At 37.9% G+C, this 16,073-nt stretch overlaps 1 protein-coding gene across 3 annotated transcripts in view; it reads left to right on the top strand.

Moving 5' to 3' along the window:
• The window catches only part of USP53 (ubiquitin specific peptidase 53), a 57,305-nt gene that overhangs the window by 30,763 nt on the left and 10,469 nt on the right, over positions 1-16,073 (top strand). For 2 of the 3 annotated variants that reach the window (XM_019534043.1, XM_019534042.1), the window contains exons 7-14: positions 685-790; positions 1,545-1,691; positions 3,277-3,426; positions 3,838-4,006; positions 4,788-4,937; positions 5,249-5,395; positions 5,659-6,400; positions 10,520-10,596. In XM_019534043.1, the coding sequence (XP_019389588.1) occupies positions 685-790; positions 1,545-1,691; positions 3,277-3,426; positions 3,838-4,006; positions 4,788-4,937; positions 5,249-5,395; positions 5,659-6,400; positions 10,520-10,596 (1,688 nt within the window). The remainder of the gene's footprint in view (positions 1-684; positions 791-1,544; positions 1,692-3,276; positions 3,427-3,837; positions 4,007-4,787; positions 4,938-5,248; positions 5,396-5,658; positions 6,401-10,519; positions 10,597-16,073) is intronic. The other variant, XM_019534044.1, reaches the window with a different exon arrangement.

Raw genomic sequence — 16,073 nt, 5'->3', positions numbered from 1 at the left:
TACCCTATGTGGCTGCTCTGGCTTTCACCCAGGGTATGGGGCACAGAGCATAAGGTGACTCCAGCCCAGGCCAGGCATTAGTGGTAGTTTCAGCCTTGGCCCCAGCATTGAACAGACAGTGGTGATGGCGGTAACCTTGGGTCAGGGCAGGAACTAGAGCTGGAATCACAGCAGCTCTCCCCCGACTTCTCCCCCTCGTCTCCTATGCTGCATAGTCTTTCTCATATTGAATGGGGAAAAATAATATCGTCTTAGATTTGAGTAAATATGGCAGGTTTTACTGAAACTAAGTTACTAAAACAAATTTTGTTATTCAGTAGCCTTTTTACCATAAACAAGTTGAACTTTCTGTAGCTTCGAACATGCATGTAAGTTTGGTTTTTTTATATATAAAGAATTTCACTACTCTTTTTACCTGAGATGCATTACTGTAGCTCAGGTCTGAACGATGAGCTATTCTGCCACTTCTTGCCACTATTTCAGATCTCTTAATCTGGCAGATTAATCATATAAAAATTTGATATTGGCAAATGTAGCAAGCAAAAATGGTAATCGTATATTAATGTTCCTACATATACATTGCCACTTTTTCAGGATATTATAAATGTAGTCATAGGTAAAATTTCTTTACTTTTAAAATGGATGATCTCTGGTAAGTCTTTTATTCTTACTACCTGTTTACAGCAATGAAGTTGATAGAATGATGGAAAGGCATGAACGTCTCAAGCCAGAAATGTTTGCAGAGTTGCTACAGGCAGCAAATACCACTGATGACTTCAGAAAATGTCCTGTAAGTAGGAAAAAGAAATACTGCAGTCTTGTGAGTTGGAGATTAGGAAGACTTGGGATTGTGGCTACTTACTAACATGCATTAAAAGTAAGACCTGGAGCTAAATTTTCCAAAGAGACTAGAGACTAAACTCCATTTATGTGTAGCTTAACAAAACTATTTTGTCAGTTGCATGTGTAGATAAATCCCATCACACAGACACACACAGAGACACATGTGCTTAAATTCATTTTCTATTCAGAGAGACTGCCATCTTTTCCAAATTGCATATCTAGGCTTTATTTCATGAATCGGAATTATATCTGCAGAGCGAAGTTTGCTTTAGTCTGGACATGGTCATAATGATATAACTTAACAGACTGTAACAGAACAGACTGTTTTCTGTCTGGTTCATTGTGTGTGTTGTCCTTAAAACACCTTTCAGTGATTGTCTGCTTTTCTATTCTTGTAGAGATAGAAAAGGTGGAAAATTCAAAACATGCAAAAATAGTCTCCCTCAAAAGTTACGTGTGTGGTGGATATGGAGAGAGAGCTCCACTGGTATTGGAGATAACGCTATTGGGGTGCTTCTTGTAAAGATTAAGATTATATATCCCTTACCCTCTGAATTGTTCCTAATAACCATAGCAAAATTAAATTTGGGTGGTGGAAGGAATTGTTATTCATTTTTTCACTCTTGTCATTTTCTTTAGAAATTTTGCATTCTTGAAGCTTTTGACATATTGTATCTTCCCTTTATTTTTCTTTCTTCCAGAGTAACTGTGGTCAACGAATAAAAATCCGTCGTGTTCTCATGAATTGTCCCGAGATTGTCACAATCGGTTTAGTCTGGGATTCGGAACATTCTGACCTGACAGAAGATGTTATGCGGAATCTGGCAACACAGCTTTATCTTCCTGGGGTATTTGAATGAAAACTAATCTAAAAAACTAATTTAGTGATTTTTTTGTTTTGTTTTGTTTTTTTGCATTTTAATATTTAATACACCATATTCATGTTCTTCCTCATCTGTTTTTTCTTAAATTTAAAATGTTGTAAGTCATGTATTAATTGGACTTTCAGAAACTTGCCCTCTGAAGTTTTGTCTGAAGTAATATTATTGAACAATCTGTGTAAAGAATCTTCAGAACATACCCCAGAAGAGAGAGTATCCTTATTTTCCATATGAGGAATTGTTGCATCAATTGACAATTGTCAACCTCTTAAATTAAGATTTACTTAGGACCTAATTTGTCAGAGTACTAATGATTTTTATAGTGCATTGTTTTCAAGGAACAGGTCCAATCACCTTTTGTTACATAGGAGCGCACAGTGACTACATCCAATTCAAGTGATTTGTGTAGCATTACATTCATTCTGAGCAGAGTAGTTCTCCAGGAGGATAGTTAGCTGCCAAATCAATAAAAGCATCCTCTCTCTTCTGCAGCTCCCAATTTTATTCATTGTATGCTTCTGCAGTGAAGAAAGCAAGTTTGGTAGATATCAGGCTGCTTTACTTCTACACGCAAGATCTGTTCCTTCAGCACCATTCATGTTGGGGAGAGATTAAAATAAGGGTCTAATGGAAGTGTAATCCTGTTGTTAGGTTGCCATAGAGCAGATATGCAAGTAGATTAATTAAGGTTGGACAGGGATCAGAGCATACCTCTTCCTTACTGAAAAACGCTGTGGAATTTTTAATGTCAGTGCAGAGCGTACCTTACCATGTATGGTTTATCCAGGTATTCCCCCACAGTAAACTGAATGGTACTCGATTTATCTTGCAAAAATAGCAGTTAGAGTTGTGTACTAGGATTCAGACCTTAGACTACAGGTATTTCACATCTGAGTGTTAATAAATTTGATCAAAGGAAGGAAAATAGTTAAAAGATTATCCAGTGTACTTGTTTTGCACACTAGTTAACTTCCATTATTGTATCACAGGCTTCCCTTGATTTCTTTTGCTACTATTCTCTTGTTTTTACACTACCTAGGGATAGGCAGTGTAATTAGGGCAAACTGGGATAATGTCTATTTCAGGTTAAAAATTAACCTTGTATTGGCTTCTGATGCATCATTGCTGAAGATCCAGTTAAAATCCTATGCATGGTAGCAGGCTAAGACTAATAATAAAGAATGAAAAAATCAAGGTGTAACCATTTAAAAGAAAAAAGTTCAGTTAAAGCCTTTTTAAAAGTATACCTAAGCAGTGGCAGATACTTAAGCTCCCAGACCAAGAAAAATCATCCAGCACTTCTGCAAAAATTTTTTGGAATGTTTTGTTTGTGTAAGGTCACAGGGTATCAAAAATACTGCTGTGCCATCTGTGTATTAATATTTTAGTTACGTGTTAAAAAGAGTAGTTCTGTATAAATTGTAGCCTGACTATAGTGATGTAGTTGCTTTTCTGAGGCAAACGAGTGGTGTAGATATTAATCTTAATGAATTTAAAATGTCCAAACTAGTAGGATTTTTCCTGTTTAACTGATACATATTCATGTTTACAGTTGTTCTATAGGGTTACAGATGAGCAGGCTAAAAATGCTGAGCTTTATCTTGTGGGGATGATTTGCTACGCAAGCCGACATTACTGTGCGTTTGCCTTTCACACTAAGAGCTGCAAGTGGGTCCTGTTTGATGATGCTAATGTGAAAGAGGTAAATTTTTTCTACACTTAGAACTCCTCTGTTGCCCAACTCTAAATTTGTCTTCATTTCTTAAAGATTACTAAGTCAAGTTTTAATTGACTGCAGTTTTACTGTTCTGTCCTCTGTTTACTGGGTATTTCAGGTTGTGAAGTGTAATGTTTTGTTTAATGAATAACTAGTGAAAGCCCAAAGTATTTGTAGTTTTGTTTACTTTGCTTATGCAACCATTGTTCACTGCTTTTCTACTGCAGCTTGCATAGCAATCTTATGTGCCATAGCTGTAGCTCTGAATGTGCTATGTTTTCAGATTGTACAAGATATGAATGTCGCATATTTCTGGTGTATTTGTATTCTTTCTTTTATTGGATTTAGTGGCTAGTTATTTTTTAAATTTGATGCAAATAGGATTTTTTTCCTCAGGTTGGAACAAAATGGAAAGATGTGGTCTCCAAGTGCATTCGATGTCACTTTCAGCCATTGTTGCTATTTTATGCTAACCCAGATGGTACAGCTGTTTCCACAGAAGATGCACCCAAACAGATCATTCATTCTCACTACAAATCGGCAGCAAAAAATGGAGAAGACTCAGGTAATAAAGCTTTGACTAATAGAACTTTAATTGCATCAAATTTGATCAATAACTGGGAACAGGCAATCAGATTTCCTGTTTAAAAACTTGGCATGTATTATTTAACATTAGAACGATCAAATGCTTTGTACCACAGAAAAATATGAATTGAAAGATGTAGATGTAGATGAAGAATTCCTGACTGGAAAAATTCTTTTTAATTATGAACAGGTTAAACTTGATTATTAAAAGTTGAAAATGCAATAAATATTGTGTAAGATGCAATTTTGGCCCAAGCGATGCCTCTTAACCATTGCTTTTATTATCCTTTTTGGGGTTGTTTAGAACTAATTATATAGGGTGAGAAATTCTATTTAAGAAGGCAGTCTTGGAATTCTTTTTTCTAACTTAAGTGTAACTGGGTGGTCACTGTTTCCTTTTTTTTTTTTTTCCTTTGATCCCATAAAAATATTGGAAAATTAAAAGTTCTAAGAAACACTGCATTATAGTTATGGTGCATGTTAAAAATCTTGTTATAGTACTTATGGCTGTCAATTTTGTTGATTCTCTCAAAATTGGAATTAATAAAAGGAAAATTGAGTCTTATCTGTTTACACTATGATGAAGAAAAATTGAAGGACAAATGCCATTACCGTATTTGTGACAAATTGCATTATCATAACTAAGACATTCCAGAATTCGTTTGCATGCTAAACGTAACCAGTTCAGGTAATTTAAATGCGGTTACCCATAAATTAGTAGGTTTTCATTTCCAAAGATAGATTATATGTTGTTTTTATAGGTTTTGAAAAAACAGCTATTCCAAAATTGGATCACACAAAAGAGAATGGATTTTTAGAGCCTCCAAATCAAAAAGGCAATAAAAAATTTCAGCCTGAAAACTCCAGTTTCAGCAGAGCTCATGTTCAGGCTAGTGGTGGTAGGGGACCAGGTACGTACCTTTTTTTTAAAAGAAAATTTGCTGTGCAAGGGTTCAGTTAGAAATGTGTGTGTGGTTTGTTGGGGTTTTTTTTTGTTTTTTTAATTGCAAGGCTTTGTAATTGATCTAAAATAATTTAATATTTCTATTAAACTTTATAATTTTGCAATAGGCATGGGTGATTTATCATTTTTTGAAACTTTTTAATTTACCCAGCTAAGATGTTAGTAGTTAAAGCTAAGATGTAATAAAGCTAATAGTACATTCTTTTTTAGCATGACTGTTCAGTTTAATTAAAAATGCTATCATGAGTATTTTTGCAGTTAAGTTAGGGCATCAAGATCAAAAGGACAAGTTCAAGGATATATCCAGAGAATGTGCTCAGAAGGCAGTTGATATGAGAAACTTCCAGTCCTCTGTAAGGAAAGATGCAGACAGGGGACCAAAAAAAGACTCTGGGAGACAAAGAGGTACATTTTTTAAAATCTGGCTTTAGAAACAAGGTTTATAGCAAATTCAGCATAACTGATATTTTTTTGTTTGGCAAGTTAAAAGAAAACCTAACATTAGCTCTTTGCTAAATGCATGCCATTTGAGCTTGTTTAGTCTGTAATGGTATGACAGGAATAAATAGCTATCATAAGCAAAATATTGTCAAACTGGGGAGTTTATTTTAATTGAAAGGAGAAATTCAGAAGAGGTTTCTTTTTATTTTTTTTCATCTTTATTTAAGATCTTATTGGAGAAGACCGCTCTCACATTAAGTCAGGATCGCCTCCTATTGGGAATGGATTTAGACAATATGCTGACCAGCGCATTTATAGTAGCCAGGGAAGAGGACCTTACAAACATGAAAGTATACCACATGAAATCAGACCACCTGCACAGGTACTTGGGTCAAATAAAACGGAAGCTTTTCTTGCTGTGGATAAAGGGATGAACAGATCTAGGATTGACAATACCACTGGCTATGAAACGGATAGCAGCCAAGATTCTAGGGACAGGGGAAGTGTTGTCAGCAGCAGCAGCAGTAGAAGCAAAACCAAAGGTTGGAAGCCTATGCGAGAGACACTAAATGTGGACAGCATTTTCAGCGAGACTGAAAAAAAGCAGCATAGTCCAAGACATAAGGCAAATCAAAGCAATAAAGCTAAACAGGAAAAGGAGCAGAGCTTTAATAAGTGGCCAAAAGAAAATCAAACCCAGAAGAGTTTAATGACCATTTATGAAGATGAAACGAAACAGGAGACGGGGAGTCGAAGCTCTCTGGATTCAGATGGAAAAGGGAATCTGGAGAAAGGAAAAGTATTTACAGAGAGAAAAGTTCATGGTGACAACTGGCAAATGCAAAGGACTGAATCTGGATATGAAAGCAGTGATCATATCAGTAATGGATCTGCCACTCTGGATTCACCTGTCATTGAAGGAACCAACCCAATGGATATCCGAGGTGTTAAAGAAACTGTTTCCTTCAGGTAAACTTTCGGTGCTCATGTGGTATTTCCTGGATTAAGTTCAAGCTTTCTGTTTGAGATTTGCCATCTTTTTATTGGTGACAATAGATGTAGAAAACTCTGATGGGCTGAAAGGGGCTTGTGAAGTAGGAAGTGGGAGGTAGTCATAAAAAAGAAATGCAAAACCAAGTAAATTGTTAATTTTTTATGACTACCATGGCTTAGTCCTTCACTGTTCAAAACTAGTATCAATTCTGTACATGTAAAATTGGGCCAACAGTAGATAATATTTATGGGCTAATCAAATGTGAAAGCAATGGTATACATGGTCTAGAATGAGGGTGGCCAATATATGACACAAATGCAACAAGTGGCATGGGCAGTCTCTGTGTATGGCACTTAGCAGTTCAGGAAGAAGATAGGCAGCAGAGCAGAAGATTTGCTGGAAACAGAAAGCTAAGTGGGAGGTCAAACATGGATTATAGAGTAGGGAGCAGAAGGTAAAGCAGCAGATCAGGCAGAGGAAGAGGATCGGGGTGCAGAGCTAATTTGTTGGCTCCCGCTAGTTAACATTTAATTAACTTAGTATTTTAGATTTATACTTTGCAGTTCAGTGAATAAAGTATTTAAAATCTATACCACAAAGCGTTTAAAATGTAAGTGTATGCATTTGTACATGCAAATGTAGTAAGACGCAGCTTCAGGGGTGTGCAACCCCCAGCTCATGGGTCAGATCTGGCCTGCAGTTGTCATTTGGCCTATTGGGCTCCCCCGGTCCAGAAATGTGACAGCAGGGGGAGTGTTGGCATGTTGATTGCTGCTCCTCCGCTGCCAAATATTGGTACCTGTGGGGAGCCTCACGGGTCAGGTAGCATGGCCCTGTGTGCTGGCTTGCTCATCTGTCCGTGGGACCAAAAGGTTGAGCACTACTGAACAAGTTTAATAGTGAGATTTAGTTTGAAAATATACTATATGAAACACAGTAAACACAATCAGTTTTCTACATGTTTTACACCTTTCAAACACTTGCATTACATACTATATTTCCTACTGGTTAGAGATCTAATTATTTTTCTTTTATTGAGCCTTGAATTCCTTCTCATAAGTGAGGGATGGGCAATTATGTGGACCTCCGGGCCACAAGAGAGTTTGGAGCTGTTGCAGGCTGGATTAGCACTGCCCTTTCCTACATACAGCAACCTGCCAAAACTCCCTATGGGGCTTTTGGCAAGTGGGGAGCAGTGCTTGGGAACAGGACAGGTGAGCAAGGCCAATCCACTTGCTGCATACCCTGTCCTGTGGGTGAGGTGGGGTGTTGCCTGGGTGCTACCTCCAGGGAGCCAGATGGGGCTGAGGAGAGGTGGGGGGTGCGTGTAACTGAATTTGCCTGGGTGGTGTGGTCTGCAGCTCCCCCATGGCGCTCTGCCTGAGGCCTAGCCCCATCTGGGGTAGCGTATGCCTAGCTCTGGCCAGTGCATAGTTTCTGGTATGGCTGTTCCCCATGCAGCTGCAGCCCAACGAAGCTGTTCCCAGTTCTGCTCTGCTTCCCTCGCCTCCAGCAGGAATCACACAGCTCAAGCTCCTTGTGCTCGGAGCAGTGCAGCAGGGGCAGGAGGAGCAGCAGCTGGAGGTGAAGGAAGTAGAAAAGCCCCGCTGGCTCAGGCCCAAGTCAGCACATGGAACTTCTGGTGTGGCTGCAGCTGGCCAGGTGCTGACCTTGCTTTCCTTGTCTCCAGCAGCTGCCCCTGTGGGAAGATTCAGCCAGGCAGCTCCCACTGGAGTTGGGGGGAGCAGAGCAGCACTGGGAATGGAGCGTGGTGTGGGCTGCCCCAGTAGGTGGGGCATAGCCTCTTGCAGAGTACTACAGGGGCATAGATTGATTAACAAACAGGCCAGCTGGGCTCCTGCCTCAGTGTGGATGAGACCAGGCTGGTGTGCATGATGTGGTGGGCCATGGCTGCCGGGCACTGCTGCAGTCAGACTAAGCTGTGGTGGGGTGAGGGGCTGCCCCTGGAGCTCAGTCTTTGCCACATGCACCCAGCGGGCAGCGGCTCTGCACCTCTGGTGCCAGGTCCACTGCAGACCTGTGGGTGGGGGCGGCTGCAGCTCCTGTCCCAGGCCTGGGGGACAGCACATCCTGCTCTGGTCGTTGCTGCTGCTGTACTGGCCAGGATGGGAGCCTGCAGCCATGGGGTGGGGCAGGGTTGGAGGCCCGATGAATCGTAATGCATCCCTGCACAGGAGCTGCCGTGAGCTGGATCTGGTCAGTTATGCAGCTAAATCCAGCCTTAGGGCCATGTTTTATCCACCCCTGTCATAAGTTGAGAGAGCCAATACTAGTCCAGGCTCTTTTGCCTCCTAAATATTTTTGTTGGGTGACATTTGTCTGACAGATTATTTGAGATTGACCAAAACACTTCACTGAGTTGGGTATTTTGGCAGTATTTTAATAATAAAAACATTTTTGTTGTGATGTTGTTGGAGGAGGTGGGGCAGGATTTCTATCAAGGGCAGAGACAGATGAAATCCTGTTTTTAAAGTGTGTGTGTTTGGGCCAAAGCAGGAGGCAGGGAACTTGCCTCAGCACAGCTAAATCTGCTTTAACTGTTACCTGCATGCTCTAAATTGCAATACTTTTTTGGTCGGAGCTAAATGTCTGCCTTTTAGCTTCACCTGCAGAAAAGTAGGAGTGGGCTAATGAATCCTTTGCAACAGAACAGCTGACTAGTGATCGTTCTTCTCTGTCCTAGTGTACAGCTAGAGGGAATTTCAGTTAAAAAAAAAAAAAAAAAAAAAAAAATCACATTTTTAATAAGTATTTTTAAAATTATAAAAAAATCCAACAATAAAAAACCCCTTAAAACATTACATTTTAAGTCTGAAGCAAATTGTTGCTGCTTTTGGCTTGCCCTGGGAAAGTTTTTATTTTGGGTCAGCCAAAATGCTTCTCCTACCCTCCTGTGTTTTGTAAGACTGCAGACAAATGACAAAACCAGTTTTTATGCATGTCTAGAAATGACTGTTTAGTAAAATGAGAAATTGCATATTTAAATATAACATATTTGGTGATTTAGCTGTTTATACTATTTTAAATGCATTTTTCCTTTAATTTTTTTCTTTTTTTTTTTTTTTTTTTACCAGTCAAACCTGAGTGACAAATTCAGTAGTGTAAGTTTTTCTGAGGTGTGTTGCACACTGAGAAATGTTAATTAAGGTTTAGATAACTTTAGAACACTTCTCACTATATATTTTACAGGCTCATAACTTTAACAAGCCTTAAAGGAACTTCATGAGACTTCTTCTTAGGAAGCAGGGGAAGATGACTTTAGAGAAAAGTGTCTTGCACTGTGCTGTTTTAAATGTTTTCTTCTTCCTCCTCCCACAAATGCTTTACCAAGTAATATTACAAAGAAGAGGCAATTTGTACATTCAATATCTGCATAGGAAATGTATTGGACACCTAGTTTCAAACTACTAAATTTCTTTTTCATCAGTGTCATTGCCTAAATAACTCTCAAAGTTTGACCAGAATGTTTAGAACTGCTGTTGAGAAGAAGGTTTTATAATTTTATTTCCCCCCTTGCACTTAAACTTAATTTTCTTTTGGCTCAAGTTTTTTTGATTAAAATAAGTGAAATTCCAAAATTGCTCTGGCTGGGCCACAAACTGTAGCATTCCCTTTCTTTAATAAAAGTCCTTTTTCTTTTCTTTTGTTCTGACATGAGGAGAAAATTTTCAAAGAAACAAGTTGGATCTGGGTTTCTTTCTTTGCCTTTAAAAAAGCTTTCCATTAAATGATGGATATAACCACTTCTGGCCTTCATGAAGAACAAATACCACTGAAAACAAATAAGATATGGTTGATGATTGTGTTTCATAGTCAGCACATCTTTTTCAATTGCTGGTAGCTTTAGGATTCAGCCATCTTCAAAAGGCCAGTGTGTAGTATGGCTTGTCTGAGGACTGTGTGGCTTGAAAGATATGACCTCTTTATCAGTAAATTTTGTAAGGAAAAGATTGGCACCCAGATTTATATACATAAAGATAAATTTTTTAAAACTTAGTATGTAAGTGTGCGTAGGCAACTGGTTTTGTATTCATAAGTTAAGTATAAACTATATTGGCTCATTTGTCTTACAGTGACCTGACTCCAACAGCCAAAAAACCTGAAAACATGTTGCAGTCTACCTCTCAGCAAAACAGGAACTATTTTGATGGTAAGAATTTTAACTTGTATTTGTCTTTCTATGGAGGGCTTCATAAAGAATTTATAGACATGCCAGAATTGTTTAGTTTCATAATTTTACTACAGTGTTAGAAGTTGAAAGGTTCCAAATTTGACTTGACAAAAGCTGGTGTTTAGAAGTAATCTTATGATACTTTATAGGATTGATAATTTGTGTGAAAGTAAACTTTTATCTTCCTCTAACAACTGTTACTAGTGATGACCAATACGTGTATTTAGATTGGCAAAATATACAAGTTCATTTTCTTGATTTGATTTTTTTTTTTCCCCTTGAATTTTTGAAATATTAATTAAGCATGTGTCTACGCTGCACAGTGGAGACTGGTGTAACAGTACCTAAGCTAACCCTAAGTAGCTTGGGTATGGAAAGCAGCATAGTAGTTACACAAAACAGTGTAGTAGGAATGGGGAACTGCTATTCAGTGCGCTTCTAAATGAGCTAGTTTGGAGATCTACAATACACTGAGTTATGTAGTGCAGACATACTGTGAGTCATGTTTTGTTGTAAATTACATTTAATCATTTCGTAATTCAGAGTGTAGTGACCTGGTGTAGTATTTTGGTAACCCACATCTTAGTATGCTAAATTATACAACACTTGCTTCTGTAGCTGGACAACATTTAGAGTAAACAACTTTGTATGCAATTATATACAAGAAAGGATCATTATTGGAAATAGTTCCAATATCCATCTTCAAGTCTCCCCTTTTCAAACATTTTTCTCTCACGCTTATCTGAAGTCTCCCTTTTTTTTCTGTTTTCTGGCAATTTACTGTAATGAAAATTTGAAAATTATTTTTAGCAAGGATGAGAACTTGATCAGTTTAGGTTAATCTTTCTGAAATCTCAACGCAAAGACTTCCTTTTACTAAGTACTCTGTCAGATCTTATAATAGCTGTATACCTCCTTCAAACAATTTTTCCTTGGAATATAGCCGTATCAGGAAGAAACGTTTGGAAAAGGAAATCGGCTTCCTTGTCCATATTAAAATGTCTCCTGGTTTCCTATAAAGCTGATAAATGCCTCTGAATACTTATATTACAGGAAATAGTATGGGGTCAGCCAAAATCTCAATCTAATGATGGTGGAACAGTCACATTTCCTGTACTTATACAAAATCTATATTGGCTGGGGCCAGTAAATATTTGGTTATTTTATTTTATAGAAACTGTACTATAATTTTCTGTTAAGCTGTGTAGGTTTCATAGTCCTAGAAAATTAGAACTGAAGGCACAGCAGGAGTTCATCTAGTTCAACCCCCTGCCCAAGGTAGGAGCATCCCTTTTCTAAACCATCCTAGAGGAGGTTTTTTGTGGGGTGTTTTTTTAGCACTTTGGTTTTTGTTCCTCCCTCCCCACTCTGACAGAGAGGAAAATGCACATTCCCAGCCCCATATGATGACTTGTAAATCCCAGAAGCATGGATTAACCAGACATCCTCCCAATCTACTTTGCAACCTGGAGACTAACACAGTTGGGCATATCACATACCGTGATTAAGGAACTTTTGGTGTCATCCTGTCCCTTCGGTAAACTTGTCCCAGCTTGTTTAATTTTCTTTTATAACTAAGCTGTTGTTGTTGTTGAGCTCTGATCCATTCTCCTGTTACTGAGCATGGTCCTCTCCAATTTTTACCCCACAACAAGCTACAGAGTTCTCATAGTCCCTGGGCAGTGTGTGTGGGAATCTGCTGGGTTTCCAACTATTGCTTTTCACAGCATATTCCAGGCATTGCTTCTCCTAAATAATCCCTGATCAATGCTTATCCAACATCGTTGTCTTGAAAACCTCCAAGAAAGCACATTCTGTAACTTAGTCTGTTCCACTGCCTTGTTTTTTTAAAAGTGAAATTTTCTCCTGATATCCAGTTTAAACCTACTTTGCTGCAACTTCAAAACATTGATACATATCCTTCTCTCTGCAGTAGTGGAAAAAAGCTGTTTTCCATCTTTGACAGGCCTTCAGATATTACAAGCCTGCTATCATGTACCTGTCTTAATGGCCCTTATTTTTTGCAGTCTAAAAATGCCTGCCATATTTACTCAATACTAAGATGGTTTACCTCTCATTTAACATGGGTGGTGGGGAAGAAGGCCCTCTTCATAGAATTGTGTGCTGTGGCTTGGCCTCCAGGCCTTTCCTGGGGTTGGGGCCATAGCTGTAGCTGCTGCCCCTCTCCTCCATCCCCCTGCCCCATTTTGTTTGCTCCATGCTGGTGGTGCTCCATGCACACTTCAGCCTGGAGCGCTGAGCATGATCCCAGCCCAGCCTGAAGCAGCCCACATTTGTTATTTTGTATTTGATGCCTAAATGTAGCACCTTACATTTAACCCCAAATTCAAAGTATTTTCCTTGTATTATTCAAAGTCTTTCTGGAATATAGAAGATGAACTCACCTATTTTTTTTTTTTTTGTTTTTTTTTAATGTCACATGAAGTAATTAACAATTGTCTGATGTTATGTGGAATACCAATACTGTTTGAGCTATACCATGATACGTTTGTGCTATATTCTTAGTACCATGAAAGGAAGAATTAAAACTGCTCTTTGCTGGCACAAGGAAAAAATTGTGAACTGTATCAAAGGATATCTTCTGCATAAGATGCATATTGGATTACATTAAATACTTGAACTTGTTTAGTTACTGAAACATTGTTAAAAGTACCATCATATAAAGTGTTCAAATACTGTATTTAGAAAATGTCTTAAATTCATTCATTCTAAATAATCCTGAGGTCAGACTGGAAAAATTAATGATATTGATATTCATTTGTTATGGAAGTGTTCAGAAGTTATATATTCCAGATCAAACTGGGTGTCTACATATTTTTTTTAAAAAAAAACCTTTTAAAACAAGGACATATTTTTAGGGTAAATTTCAAGTAAGGAGTGAACTACAGGCTACAGTTGCAAGGTTAATGAGTACATGCCAACCTAGTTTATTCCCCTGTTTTGTCCTTTTTCCCATAAGCATAGTAACAAATGTTAGATGCAGGAAGACCAGTTGTGAGGGTTTTGCTTTGTCCCCAAATCTGTGGCTTTAAAGAAAAGGGGTGGTGGGGGGGGTCACTTTTGTCTTTAAAGCCTTTAAATTTACATTGGATTAAATACTTTCAAAAATACAAAAAGGCATCAATCCATTACTTGGCAGTCTTTAAACTGAATCATTTCAGATTACGTTTACTTTTTTTTTTTTTTTTAAACAGACTAGGGATGTTGGTTGTATTTTGTCATTTTATAGTTAACCTCTTAGGAGTGGGGTTAACAAACCGGAATGTTTAGTTTAAATGTCAGTTGAACTGATGATCAACTACTATCCAACTCCCCTAACAAATGTTGCCGTAACAAAGAAATTACATATACATGTTAACTGTATACATTTAGTTGGTCTAGTAAAAGATACCAAATGTACCCGAAGAACCTTAACTGTACATTGACACTTGTACTTGATTCAAGCAGAATAAGAGAAAACAATACTTAGTTCATATTTTCTTGTGTGAAATCAAGCAGATCACTTGGCCTCCCCCACATATACGGCTTTATAATGTAGAGGTAACTTTGTTTTTTTTGGAAGTGTCCATCATTAGCTTAATTCTGCTACCACTGAAGACACTGAACTGCATTGAACTCTCAAGTTAATTCCCCCATTGGTTTTATTTAAAAATATTGATTTAATTTACAGAAAATACTGCCAAGTTGCATAACTCACGGCTTTCTTGTAGTTCTACTTCTGTTCTAAAAACACAACAGGAAATCCATAACTAAACTATATTCATAAAGAGATGAAGTTCCCTTTTTTTTTTTTGCTTTCTTTTTTTAACTAGAAGTGTGTATTATTTTTTAATTGCAGTATTTTGACATGCTATGTAGGAAATATTTTTAAGTTTATTGATTAATTTTAATCTTTATCACAGGAAAGGAAGTTACCTGTTGGATATAGACATATAGGTTTTAGTCTTTTGAAAAAATTTATTCAGATGTTTGTAGGATGTTGTTGATCTCAGAAAGCATATTGACTGTTGACAGGCTTTTGAAAGAAGGCAAGATTTTTGTTAATTTACTGTTTAAACTTTCTGTGCTCTGCTGATAATTGTGTTGAGGCTTCTGCTGTGCAGCTTGCTAATGTCTGCCATATTTAGGTTTGTGAAGAACCCGGAGCCAGAATTCCCAATAGACTCTCTCTCTGGTTTTAACCATGCATGGCTCTCCATGTCAGCAGAAGAGAAAAATAACACGTCTATTTTTAAATTAGCTGGAATTCTGGAAGCACAAACCTCACACTGTCAGGAACCAGCTTTGATTGAATGCCTCTCTTGGTGACTATTTGCAAACCTCTGCTGCCTTCTTCTGTCCACTTTTTATCACTGCTTTATGGAAGGCTTTTTCACTTCCGTAAAAAAGCTACTGAATTTCTCAGTTTGATTCTGCTATTCATATTAGTAAGGAGTAATTTTATAGAAAATATAACTAGATAATAGACATCTGCCATGCAAGATCTACCAATTATGCAAGATGTTGAAAGCTAAACTAGTTACTGTAAACCTTGCTAACGATTGTTAGTAAATGTGCTAAATTATTTTGAAGTAACACAGACCTTTATTCCTGTATAATAATGAAGGATCTAAACCTAGTATCTTTTAACTAGAAATTATTCCTGTAAGGAAAAATCTGAATTGGACACGGGTTCTACTTTTATATTGGTTTTTTTTTTTTTTTTTTTTTAATAAAGAGATTCTGTTCAAGATATTTGTAACAGAATTACTTTGTGTGAGTTTCTTATAGGAGTAATTTCTGTCTTTATATGGAAACTGATTTTGCTATTGCATAACTCTTCTTCCACTCTTTAAGAGGTGCCCCACTTAAGACCCTAAGTACCTGCTTCTTTTGCCACCATTTTTTTTTGTAGCCATTGTATCCACTCAAAGATCAGAGCAGATGTAAGCCCTTTTTATACCGTGTTCCCTTGGGATAAGGTCTCTTAAGCTTCATCCCAAATTTTGTCTGAGGCCCAAATAAGCCCGTCTACCTCTCAAGTTTCTTTCTCAAATCTCACTTAAACTAAGAGGAACCTAAATTAACATGTTAAAGGTAGTAAATCCAGTCTTTTTACATTAACAGGACAAAATATTTTAGGAGCACACCTATTAGTTACTCTTCTGTAGAATTAAGGGGCAATCCATGTCATGAAGGTGACCTGCATGGGTTTCCAACAGTCTGACTTTCATAGATTTCATAGACATTAGGGCTGGAAGGGACCTTGGGAGATCATTGAATCCAGCCCCCTGCCCGAAGGGCAGGAAGTCAGCTGGGGTCATAGGATCCCAGCAAGGTAAGCATCCAATTTACTCTTGAAGGTGTTCAATGTAGGTGCTTGAACCACCTTCGCTGGCAGACTGTTCCAGACCTTGGGGGCTCGGACAGTAAAGAAATTCTTCCTTATGTCCAGC

The sequence above is a fragment of the Crocodylus porosus genome, unplaced genomic scaffold (assembly GCF_001723895.1).
Source record: "Crocodylus porosus isolate Cpor-Errol unplaced genomic scaffold, CroPor_comp1, whole genome shotgun sequence".
In the NCBI taxonomy this organism is placed as follows: Eukaryota; Metazoa; Chordata; order Crocodylia; family Crocodylidae; genus Crocodylus; species Crocodylus porosus.
Note: the sequence above shows the minus strand (reverse complement) of the source record. Positions and strands in the feature narration are given on the sequence as shown.